Source organism: Penicillium macrosclerotiorum (assembly GCF_028827735.1).
Source record: "Penicillium macrosclerotiorum strain IBT 26536 chromosome Unknown utg000006l_segment0_segment0, whole genome shotgun sequence".
Lineage (NCBI taxonomy): Eukaryota > Fungi > Ascomycota > Eurotiomycetes > Eurotiales > Aspergillaceae > Penicillium > Penicillium macrosclerotiorum.
This window is the reverse complement of record NW_026643085.1, coordinates 3,860,192-3,873,771: the sequence shown is the minus strand read 5'-3', so window position 1 is coordinate 3,873,771 and position 13,580 is coordinate 3,860,192. Positions and strand designations below refer to the sequence as shown.

General features: G+C 51.6%; 5 protein-coding genes across 5 annotated transcripts; 2 read left to right on the top strand and 3 right to left on the bottom strand.

Moving 5' to 3' along the window:
* Window positions 1–619: 619 nt before the first annotated feature.
* Window positions 620–2,236, bottom strand: N7462_006675 (uncharacterized protein; the record flags this gene model as incomplete). Its single annotated transcript, XM_057078393.1, has 1 exon — window positions 620–2,236. One exon carries the CDS (start codon window positions 2,234–2,236, stop codon window positions 620–622), a length of 1,617 nt encoding a protein of 538 aa, XP_056933973.1.
* Window positions 2,237–5,412: 3,176 nt separating this feature from the next.
* Window positions 5,413–7,927, bottom strand: N7462_006674 (putative DNA helicase; the record flags this gene model as incomplete). The annotated part of the gene is made up of 5 exons (XM_057078392.1): window positions 5,413–5,497; window positions 5,562–5,622; window positions 5,763–7,210; window positions 7,263–7,295; window positions 7,365–7,927. 5 exons carry the CDS (start codon window positions 7,925–7,927, stop codon window positions 5,413–5,415), a joined length of 2,190 nt encoding a protein of 729 aa, XP_056933972.1.
* A 954-nt stretch (window positions 7,928–8,881) lies between these two features.
* N7462_006673 (uncharacterized protein) lies at window positions 8,882–9,951 on the top strand (the record flags this gene model as incomplete). The annotated part of the gene is made up of 2 exons (XM_057078391.1): window positions 8,882–9,869; window positions 9,938–9,951. 2 exons carry the CDS (start codon window positions 8,882–8,884, stop codon window positions 9,949–9,951), a joined length of 1,002 nt encoding a protein of 333 aa, XP_056933971.1.
* Window positions 9,952–10,148: 197 nt separating this feature from the next.
* On the bottom strand, window positions 10,149–11,468 carry N7462_006672 (endonuclease III domain-containing protein; the record flags this gene model as incomplete). The annotated part of the gene is made up of 1 exon (XM_057078390.1): window positions 10,149–11,468. The coding sequence occupies one exon, from the start codon at window positions 11,466–11,468 to the stop codon at window positions 10,149–10,151; it is 1,320 nt and encodes a 439-aa protein (XP_056933970.1).
* A 1,091-nt stretch (window positions 11,469–12,559) lies between these two features.
* Window positions 12,560–13,132, top strand: pex4 (putative ubiquitin conjugating enzyme (UbcJ); the record flags this gene model as incomplete). The annotated part of the gene is made up of 2 exons (XM_057078389.1): window positions 12,560–12,716; window positions 12,795–13,132. The coding sequence occupies 2 exons, from the start codon at window positions 12,560–12,562 to the stop codon at window positions 13,130–13,132; spliced, it is 495 nt and encodes a 164-aa protein (XP_056933969.1).
* Between the last annotated feature and the right edge of the window lie 448 nt (window positions 13,133–13,580).

Sequence of the window (13,580 nt, the reverse complement as noted above, 5' to 3'; positions counted from 1 at the left end):
AGAGATCTTAATCCACTGCTTAGATTCGTTCAAGGCTCATCAAAAAAATGTTTCCATATAATACTCTAAATATTGGCTATCAAATCAATTACCGTGAGGTTAGATATGTGTTGGTTGAGACACATCAGGTCAAGGTGAAATCATAGTACTATCTTTTAGACAATGAACATTTTCGGGGTGTAAAAATTTTATATAAAAAAAGATATACTAATCTCTCGAAAACTGTTGCTGGGAGAGTATAGGAACGCGAGCCTGTCGCATATGGATGGTAGCAATCTGGCTCAAGAGAGGCTCAGAATACTGTCGCTATGTTCAAAACCGATCATGGGGATATCGAAACACAATTGCCTAATTGCAGGCTGCCAAAGTTGGTGGTGGGTGGGAGTGAAGAAGCGCGATGAAAAATCGGATCGAGACAGCCAAGGAATCATCTTGAATGCCCTCAAGAAGATCCAGATTCAGAGTCTTATTAATTAAAGGCTTAGCCATTTGGCCCGCAAGACATTGAAGCTTGACGGGGCATGACAACATTGATGACTTTCCTGTGCTTTCCTGGAATTGAAACCACAAATTGAAGCCGAAATGGAATATAGAGAACACGCATTCGATCGGATATACGTCATATCATTGGAACAGTAACAACTCGTCGACCATGTTCGCTGTCCCATCTAGATGGCCCAAATGGGTCATCTCGACCATGATAGTCGGGCCGATCCCAGTCCGAGTCACTACCGCCAATAGGCTTTTCATCGCCTCCTCGAATTGGGGGAGACGAGTCCGATCCATCCAAGGCGCGCCTGAAACGAAGAAACTCCTGAGAATCGACAGTATGGATGGGATACATCGTCCCCATCTCCATGGAATGCAATGCCGCGCGTTGAATATGACGGATATCATCCTGGAGACTAGATACTTGGCTCTCGAGGGTCCTGCGCGCAGTCTGTTCGCGGCGAAGGAGGGTAACCAGAGCACTGTATTGCTCGATGGAGATGCCGTTGAAGTCTGATAGAGAACTGGCAGACGGGGCTGGTCGAATGGTTCGTGAGTTCATGGTGTCTGCACGGATAGTACTCGTGCTGGTAGGCCGTCCCGCCGGGAGATTAGGAAAGGGACTGGGAGATTCATCACGGTCGATAGATCCTCCCAGGAATGACGGCTTATTGCGTACATAGGGGGATGAGTCCTCTTTTCGACGAGAGCGGTCATTGATAGGATTTTCATTCACTGAATTTGACTGCATTCGCGCAATCGCGAATTCTAAATCGATCATCTTGACTTCAAGAGTGTTCAGTCGCTGTTCCAAGGTAAGACCGTCGTCTTGTTGCATTGTGTGCACCAGATTCCCAACATTAGGAGGAAGGCTGACTTGGTCTGCGTGAGGATCGGAGTCGAGAAGGGACGGAGCGGCAGAAGCTCGAGTCACGCTGGTGACAGTGGTTCCAGTGGAGGGCCTCGCGGAGTGGCCACTGGCCGAGCTTCCTTCAAGAGGAGGAGATTTGGAATCGGGGGCAGAGGTCGGGATGGAAGCTGTGCGTGGCGGCCAAGGTGTCTGGGACGGAGATATTTGGTGTTCGCTTACCAGATCCTGTAAGGCACCAATGCTTCTGGACCGTCTTCGTGACTGGATGATGCTTCGCTCTTTTTCTTGATCGGAGACATATCCTCGGTCCTCCTGAGGATCAGAGAGAGCACTGGCCACCGCATATCTGGATTCATCATCGGAGAAAATCACACTCGGGAGGGTGGCCCGCCGTCTAGGCTGTCGCAACCCTGGTGAAGGCAGTGAGCCACCGGCTGCTGAAGTTGGAGAAAGATGCGTCTCAGCAAGCTGCAGCTGCAGATTTTGTTCCGATAAAGGGCTGCTCCGCTTTGATTCCGACGGGGTTGGGATAGCTAAGAATGACTTGCCCGGCATGTCGGGGCCTGGCGACCTCGCTGGCGACGAGCTATAATATGCCTCGTTCGGACTTTCTTCCACTCCATCTGCCTGACTCTGTCTTTTTCGGTTGAAGATTTTTCGCATGACTGTCTTCAATGTGCTTCCTGTACGGCGATGGGCTATTGTTGTATGGTTGAAGTTGATAGGCGGCAGGGCTGTATCATAGCTCGTATCTAGCGAAAATGAAGCGGGATTGGAAGCAGATCGCTCCCCACGAGCTGAGGTTGACCGCTGTCGACTGCTGCCAACCGATTCGCTACCTGCACTGGCAATTGACCGAGAGGTATTCCGTGACATTGTTGTCATATTGCGATGGGAAATAAAATCAAGGTCGGAGGATTATAATGAAAGCTGAGACTGATTCTTCGAAGATCGCAGCTCGATGATCATTACAAGCAATATTTCGTCGCAGCACGTATACGGGGTATATATCGTCGCATAAAAAAAGCAGAATTTCGAAGACAAAATTGATAGTGGAGAGCGAGCGTCGAGAAAGAGAATAGAATAGGGGCAACGGTATCAAAAAAGTGGTCGGATATCAGAGTCCTGAAGAATTCAGGCTCACAAAGAGAAAGGACTGTGCTCGCGCGGCGAAAACTTGGAATATTGATTCGAATCTCAGCCAGGACAATCGAAAGCGCCGGGGCGGTTCAATCGAGTTGTGGAACGAATGAAGTAGACTGCCAAACGCCAATTAGCTTGCGGGCGAAGGTCGGTTCACGACAGACACGATCAAACCTACCCAGTCACCTATAAGCAGGATCATAATTGCAGCATGATAAACCAATATGAGGCGCGTTTGGGCGCGTTTGCCAGTAAATTGATCTCGACTATATCCAGTAGGAGATTGAAATGATAATCACGGAGTAAGCTTGTACGGGAGCTTTCAGCTGAATCATAAAAAGAAAGAAACAAAAAAAGGGGAGGGGGGGGGGGGGGAATAGGTACGAGATGAAAGAAGTAGAGAATAAGAAAGGAAGCTAAATGAGACAGATAACGAGTGTCGGGAATCAACAAAGAGGCAAAAGAAGCGGAGCGTCGAGGATGAGGAGATTGAAAGAAAAGGGAGGGGGAAGCTTGTTGAGCTTCGAGACCCAGTGATCCCGCGATCCAGTGACCGCGACCACGAACAATCGGGAGTCCACCACGAACCGCTGCTTCACGACCTCGCACCTTTCAACGGCTGACCTTGCTTACTTGTCGCCTGTTTCGTCTCTTTCAAACAGTCTAGTTTCTAAACTACATTCTCCCTGTCCTACTCCACACCGCGACTTTTTTTTTCCGGGAGATTCTGCGCGCCACAACCGAAGATGGCTGGTCTGGATAAGAATCCTGTTCGTCTAGGCTCCAGGTTCTCAGAGTCCAGAACTGCCGCCTCCTGTTGAACATGCACTCGGGCCACCGATTCGACCCGATGCTCCTTCTGGAGGTATCCCCGAGCGCAAGGTTTGGGCCAAGGCACAGGGGTGGAGGTGCCACCACTGTTCAGGATCCCTCGAAGGGATTCAACAGCGCAGCGCGTCAGTGGCTACGGGGCCACGGGCAAAAGAACCAAAGAACAACAAACACCACCCGAGCCGGTTAGTAAATGGGTCCTCTAACCGTTTCTGCACGACTGCCCAGCCATAAACAGCAGTCAACAAGACAGGACGAAGAAAAAATAGGGCCTGAAGCGATTGAAAAAGAACCACCCGAACCACTAAACCCCATTAAAAAAAACCCAAAAGAGCCCGGGGGCCGAATCAGATGGCGACCGAGCGCTGGCTTTCATTTCAAACGAATGCCGCGCTGGATCCACCAGCCGAGACCAAGTGGAGCTCGCAGATGAACGGCCGTTTTGAACTGCTTCCAGCTGCATCCAGAATGGCCCCCTTCCCCTCCCCCTGTCTGGTCGTTGGTCACCCTAAGGACAAGCTTCCAGGGTCGCTATGATTGTACACCTTTTGCAGCACCCGGCGTCATTGTACATCCTGGCTTCCCGTCCTGGTCCGGGAATTCTGGGAGGGGTAGAAGAGGGGGCAAAGCGGCGGTGATACTGGAATGCCCAATGCACACAACCTTACCCCCCTGGTCTGAAACACCACATGGCACGCTGTCGATCGCCGAAACTTTTCCAACGCACCGCACAGGCCGTTCGAGGGTTGCCCATCGATCATTGCCTGTCGCTTGTGTGCTGGCCTCGTTTTGGGGCTAGATTTGATGGGCTTGTCGTACACCACCAGGAGCCCAACCCGCTGAGAGCTGAGACTGCGGAGTGGCACGGTCTCGTTCAAATTCGCAAATCAAGCACTGTCCCGGAGCAGTGTTTCGCAGTCAGGCTGCGACGCCGAGGCGAAGTCTGACTTCAATCTGCACTAAGCATCATCCTCATCATTCAGCAGTTTTCAGCTTGGCCCTTAGAGCCTGCCATTGGCCGTCTTGTGGCCAACCGCGGGAAGATATCCCGCATTGTATGGAAATATTTTTGGAAGAACCGAACGGTCAGGTTCACTAAAACTAATATCCGTATGCACTCAGATCTCAATTGAGGAGGTGGAAAATAAAACATTTTGTTGAGCTGGTACGGCTGAAGCTACACCCTCATCGAAACTGGCACATCCCTATTATATGGATCGAGGATCTCAATGGTTGTCTGCATAGTAAAGGAAACGCTAGCTCTTTAGGCAAATTAGAGATCTTCACCTATACTACGAGTGGATTCTTTCTTGATCGTCACAAGGAAGATTCAGAGCGAAAGATATAATAGACACCAGTAAATTCTCTGATCGTGATACGGTTTCTATTTCTAGCTAGATCCATACCCCCTAATTCCCCTCATTTTGATAGTTATCTCAATACTGCACAATGGGCCCAGTTTAAGTAAATACTGGCCCAGGTCGATCGAAACCCGCGAGACCCCCGGCCCTTTCACTATCGCGATTTTGAGTAATCTCCGACGCCCCCGGCTGATCGTGGAAAGATCTTGCCCGCCCGGGAACCGCTGTGTATTTTGAAACGTCGGCTTGGTCAGAGCTGGATACGCCCGCGGGATTCGAGAACCTAGAGGACGGGAGAGCCTCGGGCCAGACTCCAGAAAGAGCTTGGTACGACCGTAAGAAGGAGGCGGGGGGAATGCTGTTTCGACAGATCCCAGGTACATCTGTCCTGAGATTGTACCGGTTATATCAAAGACGAAGAGTGGCAGGCTAAAATGGGCAAAACTTTGCCGGTAAGTTTTGGTTCCCAGAACAGGCCTTGACCGTGTGAAAAGTCAAGGAAGATCAAATTTTGTAGAGGCTTCTTGGGATATTCTGCGGGGAACAGATATCACACAGAGCGACCGGGGTTCTTGCTGTGGAGATCTCAGCGGCGTGGCCCCTGCAGGCAAAACCCTCAACGTCGCCATCCATGCAGGGATGCATCTAGATAAGGACCTGCATACATTATCTATTCTATGTATGACACACAATATGCAATAACTGCCGAAGATCAGATCAAAGCAAGTCGCCGGCATCGGGGTATCGTAGATCGGCATGCTCCTCCAAGTACTCCATCCAGTGTTTCAAGAAGCTACTACCCCTGTCGCAGACAACCTCAATTAGCCTCAAGTATGGGATGCAAGCGGCACACAGACAAAACTTACCCACTGATGGTTTCTGAGTCTCCACAGATGCATAGATGCCGCTTGGGGCGGGTCATGGCTACTGAAATCGAGAAATGTCTGTTAGCGTATGCACTTGTCTTTATGCGGAGAAAAGTGCATCAAACGGTGCATCGAAACGGCCTTGTTCGACAAAGACTGATGAAGTCGGGAGTCATGAGTGGGGATGGGAAGTATCATTACCATTGAGCCGGCGCTTCTCTCCCAGAAAGCCCACTTCATGCTCCTCATTACTACGGACCAGACTTACAACCACCGCTTCTTTCTCCCGGCCCTGGAATCCATCCACACTACCCAGCTCTAGCCCAGGGTACCTCTCGCGGAGCATCTGTGACAGCAGGGCGAGTTGGCCGTTGTAAGGAGTGATGACGGCAATGCTTTCGGGGCGCACGCCGGCATTGACGAGATTGTCCACATGCCGGGCCACGACCAACGCCTCCATTTCATTGCTTTTGCTTTCACCCAGGAGAGCCTCTTTTTGCCCGATTTCATCGCCTTCAGCCTTTTCGGGAAAGTCGCCACCTTGAGTATCCCAGAACACAAGAGGCTCTTGGGTATCATCTGTGCCGGAGACTTCGTAGGGAAGGTCGGCCAGTAACCGGTCCTTGACTGAGTCTGCAGCTATCAACTTAGCCTCGTAGAGCTCGTCCGAAGGAAATCGCATGATCTTGTCGTGCATGCGATATTGCGTAGTCAGCATCCTTTTGATCCCTGGACCATGTAATGCCAACAGGCGGTCGAAGAGTGTTCTTTCCAGTGAAACGCCTTTTAAAATGTCCTTCGTGGGGGCGTCCTTCGTACCCGCGATCTCCTGGAGATTCTTCTTGTCCCTAGATTTCAAATCGGCTGATTTGACGGTCGGGGGTAATTGCAAATGATCGCCAGCCAAAACGACCTTTTCCGCAGAGAGGAGGGAGATCCAGCATTGTGCCTCTAGTGCTTGGCTCGCTTCATCTATAATAACAACGTCGAACTTCTGGTTCTTGAGCTGGTAGCCTCCGGCTCCGTGGAGGGTGGCCAGGACAACACTACTCTCGCGCACCAAGTTATCGACACACTTGGATTCGCGCTCTCGGAATTCTTTGCGCAGGTGCTTAAGGTCATCATAGATAGCCCGTCGTTCACGGCCAGTGCGGGTCTTCCGAATGCTAGCCTGCTTCTCATCCATCTCCTTGCGAACATCTTTGACGATACTTGCGGCATCAGAGGTCTGCGTGAGCACCTCGAGAGAATGCTCGAGAACAGACGGCAAGAGTCGTGCTGGATGTCCGACCCGTACCACGGGGACCTTGTTTGGAGCAAGTCGCTCCACAATATTGTCGACGGAGACATTCGATGGTCCGCAAACGAGAATACGTTTCTTTCTCTGAACCATCTGCATGATCAATTCGATTAGCGTATGTGTTTTACCGGTCCCCGGTGGCCCATGTATCAATGCGATATCCTGGGAAGCCAATGCAAACCGGATAGCATCCTTCTGCGAATCATTCAAGGTAGGATCAATGAATTCAACCGGCCCCGAGACATCATAGTCAGGTTGTAATGGGGTTGTGTGGCCAAAAGCCACACGCATGAAATGAGAATGGTCCGACTCAGTCATTTTGGCCATTTTCTCCATAGTTTGCCTCATGCTAGAAAAGATCAGCTCGGATATTCTTCAAATGGGATCCAGATCGCCCTAACCGTCGATATGTAACATCATTGGCAAGTTTGATTCTATACACAAGTCAGCACGCCCAGTCTTCCAAATCGAGCAAGAGGAATCGCCAAGTCAAGAAAACATACGCCCAAAGCTTCTTTCCCCATAATTCCTCGACAGCCTCATCGTCCTCCTTCGAACGGCCTCCGCCGCCAGTCTGGCCAAAGGCAATCCAGATCGCCTTGTCGCTTACACGCGTCACGACCCCTTCCGGGCCTCCCTTCGCGCCGTCCTTCCCGCCATCTTTCCCTTTCTCTTTATCCTTGCCCATTTTCTTTGCCGATCCCGCCGAGACATCATTCACGCGTACGACGTCGCCGACCCGAATCCCATGTGACCCAAGTCGAGGCTGCCCATCTGTGGATCTGGAATTGCCTGCATCTGACGATTTGCCTCCGCCTGAAGTGATCGCGGGATCCGGCGCAAACTCGCCCACCACACGACCGCCAAGACCGGTCCGACATTGCGATAGAACCAGACCCGTCAAGGCATAACCTGTCGCCTGGAGGGTGCGCCGTGTAGCTGGGGATACTGATGCGGCGGTCGAGGCAAGCGAAGAGGAAGAAACCTCGGCGGCGTGTTCGAGCAGGAGAAGTTGGAGCTGGGTTTCGGCAAAGACTGGGATGGAGATGGGCGTGGGCGGGCCCATATTGGCCCGACGAGGGAGCTGTGCGCGTGAAGATCGGGCTCAAGACGTCTCGGCCTCACTGGGGCGTCAATGAGTCGCTGTTGCAATGGTCGATCGAGCTCATGTGTAGCGCTCAGGACAATGCTGTCATGAAGTGGGGATCGAAAGAAGTTGAAGCTCTGTGCCTGCCCCGCGCGCGGGGAGACTTGACCGCTTCCCGCAGGCCGTGCGGATCCCTTTCTCATAGATCGGTTCGTTCATTGCGCGGAAGCAAAAATATCTTGTCCGGCGGTAGACGCAATCTAATTCTCGTCATACAAGGTAATGTCATACAGGGTTAACTAGACAAGGTTAACTGGACAATATATCATATACGAGGTGGCCTCCTGGATCGCCCAGAAATTGAACTACCTCTTATTTCGAGTGCCTATGTGTGTACAATGGTGATCGTTATGGCACGAACCAAATCCACGAATGATGAACCGTCTCATCGTCCACCCGATCGACCAAGAGTGGCACATACCTTCTCATCGTTCAATTTATAGAGCCGAATCACATTAATTGAGGTTAAATTGCAATACTCCCAATAGGCAGAAATTCTTGTTATCTCAAGACAGAGAGCTGAACACCCTGGGCAGGTCAACGAGACATGAGATTACTGCTGCTCATGAAGCTGGGGGTCCGAGTTGACGGCCAAGTGAGGAGAACGGGCAATCTTAACTTGCATCTTCGAGCCGTAGCTTGTATTTGTCAAAACGGATATAGATCTAGGTCTTGCTGAACCCAAATGGGTGAATTGGCAGAAACGAATACGAGTGCCGCCAAGGCCAGGCAACCTGGAAATGAACCAAGTACAAAGACCGTCCACGGCCAGTAAATAACAACTTCAAAAACACCAACATTTTCCTTTTCCTAATCCAGCCGACAGGTCTAATTTCTTCATGGTCTGCAGTTACAGTGCCTCAAACAGTCAATATGACAGAAACGGACTCAGGTTATGATCATGCATCGGGAGAGGAGGAGCACATACTCAAGCTCCCCAACAATAGGCAAATAGCCTACGCCCATAATGGGCCGAAGACCTCGAGAACGGTCGTCATATTCTTCACCGGGATCATGAGCGTAGGCATCGCACCACGAGTCCCCAAACCCTGTCGCGAGATCGGAGCGCACTGGATTTCCCCAACTCCGCCGGGGATGGGCAACTCCAGCACACGAGATACTTCAGTGCCGTACAGCACTTCCCTCGCGAGAGACATATCCGCCCTACTCTCGCATCTGTACCCGACAGACGACTTCGATATCTTATACGTCTCTGGCGGATCCTACGGCACCGTGGCTGCGCAGATGATCTATGGCGCACCATACGAGCTGTTTCCGCCAGGACGGAAGATTGCCGGCTGCCTCTTGATGGGCGGGTTCGCGCCCCTAAAATACTACGCTGGCTATGCAAAGTCACTGAGTTGGCAGGGATGGTTCTCGATCGGCCCGCCGACGCAGTTCCTCCCATTTCATCTTATTCAGTGGCTCTTTCGCGCGGCGGTCGGATTCAAACTGAAGACGGCGGCAGGTGCGAAGGCGTTTCTGCGGCAGACGCTGATCGACATCATGGATGACGAGGAGCATGCTACTTTCCAGTCCTGGCTCAAGGAGAACGGTCTGACGGAGGATGCGTTTGTAGAGAGTATGGCTCAAGGCATGACCCGGAGTTGCCAGAACTGGGATGGGACGATGGAGGTGTCGGATGTCATCCATTCCGACTGGGGGTTTGAGCCGAAGGCGCTGGACGAGACACATGCATCGAAGCCAGTGCTGGTTGTGGGATCAAGCGCGGATCGAATCGGTGGAGCAACAAATGACTGGATTGTAGAGAACTATAAGTCGGCCAGCTTGAAGGTCATCCCGGGAGGGCATATTTCGTCGCTATTCTACATGGATGAGATCTGGCAGGAGATGATCAACTGTGAGTGCTTGGTTTTATCCCGAAAAAAGGAACCTTGACTGGTGGATGACGCTAACGGTGAGATATAGTGACCTCCAGCTAAGCCAGATACTATATACATACGTATATCTTGCTCAGTGAACCACAGGGCATGATGCATAGCTTGAGGATCGCATTTGAAAGCCGATTGCCACAGCTCACAATTGAATTACTTAATACTCTATATCCAGTCCAACGGAATCAAATGAAGAACAGACATTACTTTAGCAATTCGTATTAATTCCAAATCCAGCCCTTTCATCAGGACGTCTCGATTTTAATCTTCGGCTCATCGAGTTCAGGGCTCGTCTTGACGCCGATTTCACGTTTAACGGGAGTCAGGCCTTTGACTTCGCTCTTGCAGAGCTTCGTGCCCGCCAGATAGCACTCCCCACACCTTCGCTTGACTGGTTGACAGGCCGTCTGCCCTAAGCCAACTAGCAACTTATTAATCTCGTGCCACTTGTCCCGAGGTAACCAGGATTGTAACGCCATCCGTGTTTCCTCTGGCGTCTTGGTTTTGTGCCACCCCCACAGGTTGGTGATACGATGGACATGGACATCGACGCCGATCCCCTCGTGCTTGCCCCAGGCAGCACTCATGCAGAGATAAGCCATTTTGGGGCCAACACCCGGAAGTTTCATAAGTCCTTCGGGGGTCGCAGGGATGTCACCATTATACTGGTCACGCAGAATAAGCGCGGCTGCCTTGATGTATTTGGTTTTGTTGTTATGGAAGCCTACTTTCTCGATGAGAGAGTTGAGGCGGGTCGGGGACACGGCAAGAATATTTTCCAGGTTCAGAGTGCTGTCCTTGTCCTGGAGCGCCTTGGAGTCGTCTTCTTCGGCTTTAATTCTGATATCACTGATGCATTCCGGCTGTTCATGCTCCGGCTTGATGTCGCTTGCACAATCTGATTGCAGTTGATCGTCTCCAAGCTCGGTATGTAGGCGTTGCATCGCAACCGCGGTCACTGTATCCTTCGTTTGGGACGAGAGCATCAATGCAACGAGGGTCTGAAAACGACGGTCGCGCGGCGATGACGCTCGCCAGTATAGTTCCGCGCAGCCCATGGTATCTACGGGTGCCGTGGGATTGTCCTCGCGCATCTTCTTCACAATATTGTACATGGTCTCCCAGTTCGAAGGCGGCTCAACCACCACGGCGCCATCTGCATCACGGGTCTTTCGAGCGGGCATTCGTCGCGCCTTTGCTGGCGGTGCCGATTTGGTATCTGGGTCTTCCTTCACGAGGGGCTTGCGCGACGAGCGATTGGAGACAGACAAGACCTTCGAGCTGGCGTTGCGTTTTCGGCGTTTCGCGGACGGTTCCAAGTCATCCACCAGATCTTCGATGTCAGCGGTATTCGCAGAGGATAGGGAGGATTCATCGTCGCTTTTAAGGGTGGGGATGCGCGCAATGGTCGGGATCGACTCGGGGGTCAGGGTTGAATCGCCATTGTAGGCGAAACTCTTCAGGGCGCTGGTCGTGAGCGCCGCACTACGTGTTTGGCGGCGCGCTGGGGGCGACAAGGCCTGAAGGACCTTGGATGTCTCCTTTGAGGCTCGCGATGTTCGCATTGTGGCAATTCTTCAAGGACGGAGGAATGATAATGGATCGTCGACACGAAAGTCGGGGGATCTTGTACCGCGAGTGGATCTGGCCTTACTATTTTTGTCCCTTTCGCTCGCCGCTTTTTGCACGCTGAGGACGGGCCGAGTCCAATCAGCATGCCGAGATATATAATCGATCGCGGTTTGAAGAATAAATATCTAAGACGATTTAGCTCTGCTTATTTGATGACTTATGAGTTCACGGAAACGACGACCATATTACACACTACCGCAACACGGATTTTTAATAGGAGAATTTTCATTATTACCATGTCTGCTTGATATCCCCCTTTCTGATATTATCATCTCACTTTTTAACATCTTATTTTATATCCCGGTCGGACATTCGGCCTAAGAATAACACAAAAAAAGGATAGTAGCTACTATATGTTAATGTTAAACATGTTCATTCAAGTAAGGTTGATTCCAGGAGTCGAAATTGTCTGCATATTTCCTTTTCCCTGTGAGGGTTATGCGAAATAAACATATGCCCTGGCGGCTAAGAAAATGATATTCGAATGCTGGGTTCTGTTAACCTCCCTGATTCGGACTTGAAGATAATTTATGGAGTGGTTAAAACAGACCTTGGAAGGGCCCACTAAACCCTAAACCGAGAGGTAGCTTGAATGTGATTTTCGGGTAATTCGTATATAGAAGTGTTGGAGGAGTCACACTCTACGGCCTCGTTGGAGGGCCAAAGGATCATAAAAGATATAGATATATAAATCCCTATACAGCTGGAATCTCCATATCTCCCATGCTTATTGAATGATGCTGTCACAGCTCAACCCTATAAAAGCTCTATGCTATGTTAGGAGGTGTGAGCCCCGAGCAGCATCGGAGTATGGAGTAAACAGCGCGGTCGACCAAAATGGAGGCGGTGTGTATTTCATTTCACATGGCGCGAACGGCCGATCAGTGGCCGGGGGTTTCCCCAGCCTCGGGAAGCGGGAACCAGCTTTCGCGACCTTGCGACAACACATTCAAACACCCTTCGACTTCTCAACCCTCCCCCTTTCCTCCCTGCCAACGAGGATCTTCCCCCCTCAACATTCCTCATGGCGTCATCCAACACTTCCCAGCGGCTACTGCGCGAGCTGAAAGACTACGCCAAATCCCCCAACGAGGCCCTTCTGCACCTCCGCCCCGTGGACGACGACGACCTCCTCCGCTGGGAAGCCGTCCTGAAGGGTGTCCCTGGGTCGCCATACGAGGGTATGACCGTAACGCCCGCAACCATCCAATCTTCTCCCTTCCATCTATAGAAAACTAACACTCCCAATCTCTACCCAGGCGGCCTCTGGCACCTCCGGATCGCGATCCCGCCCAACTACCCCCTCGCCCCGCCGACCATCCACTTCACAACGCGCATCTCCCACCCCAACATCTCCTTCACTACCGGCGAGATCTGTCTGACCCTCTTGACGACCGAGCACTGGAGCCCCGTCTACACCCTGTCTTCCACGCTCACCGCCATCCATCAGCTCCTCACGGATCCGCAGCCCGACTCACCGCTGAACGTCGACGTCGCGGCGCTGTTGCGTGACGGCGATCTGCCCGCGTGGGAGAGCGTGGTGCGATATTGGACGGGCGAGGAGCGGTGGCAGGGGTCATCTGCGATGGCACGGTGATCCCACCCAAGACTCCAAAGGGGAGGACACACAGCACAAGCCATGCAGCTGGATAGAGAAGGGGGACTAGGAGGTGGAGAGCGAAAAAGCAGTTGAGAAATGCTCAGGGAAGAACATAATATATACGAAGCGATTGGCATCTGTCGAGCACGGGCGCATTCTCGGCTGCACCCGTCCCATACCGCATTGCATACCCCCCCCCCCCCGCGCTGTACATTCTCATTTGCCGGAGACATATGATTACTTGGGCCGAGTCGCCGGCTCTCTTGAAGCTATATACTTGACGATGTACCCGCCGTTACCGCCGGACGGTCTAGACACGACAGTTACGTTACGCAATATTTGGAAATATATACGTTTTTTTATAATATTTTAATACTTTTCAATATTTTAAGCCCCCTATGATGAGTCCCGGAACTTGAAGTAACTGGGACTTTAATTGAGAGAG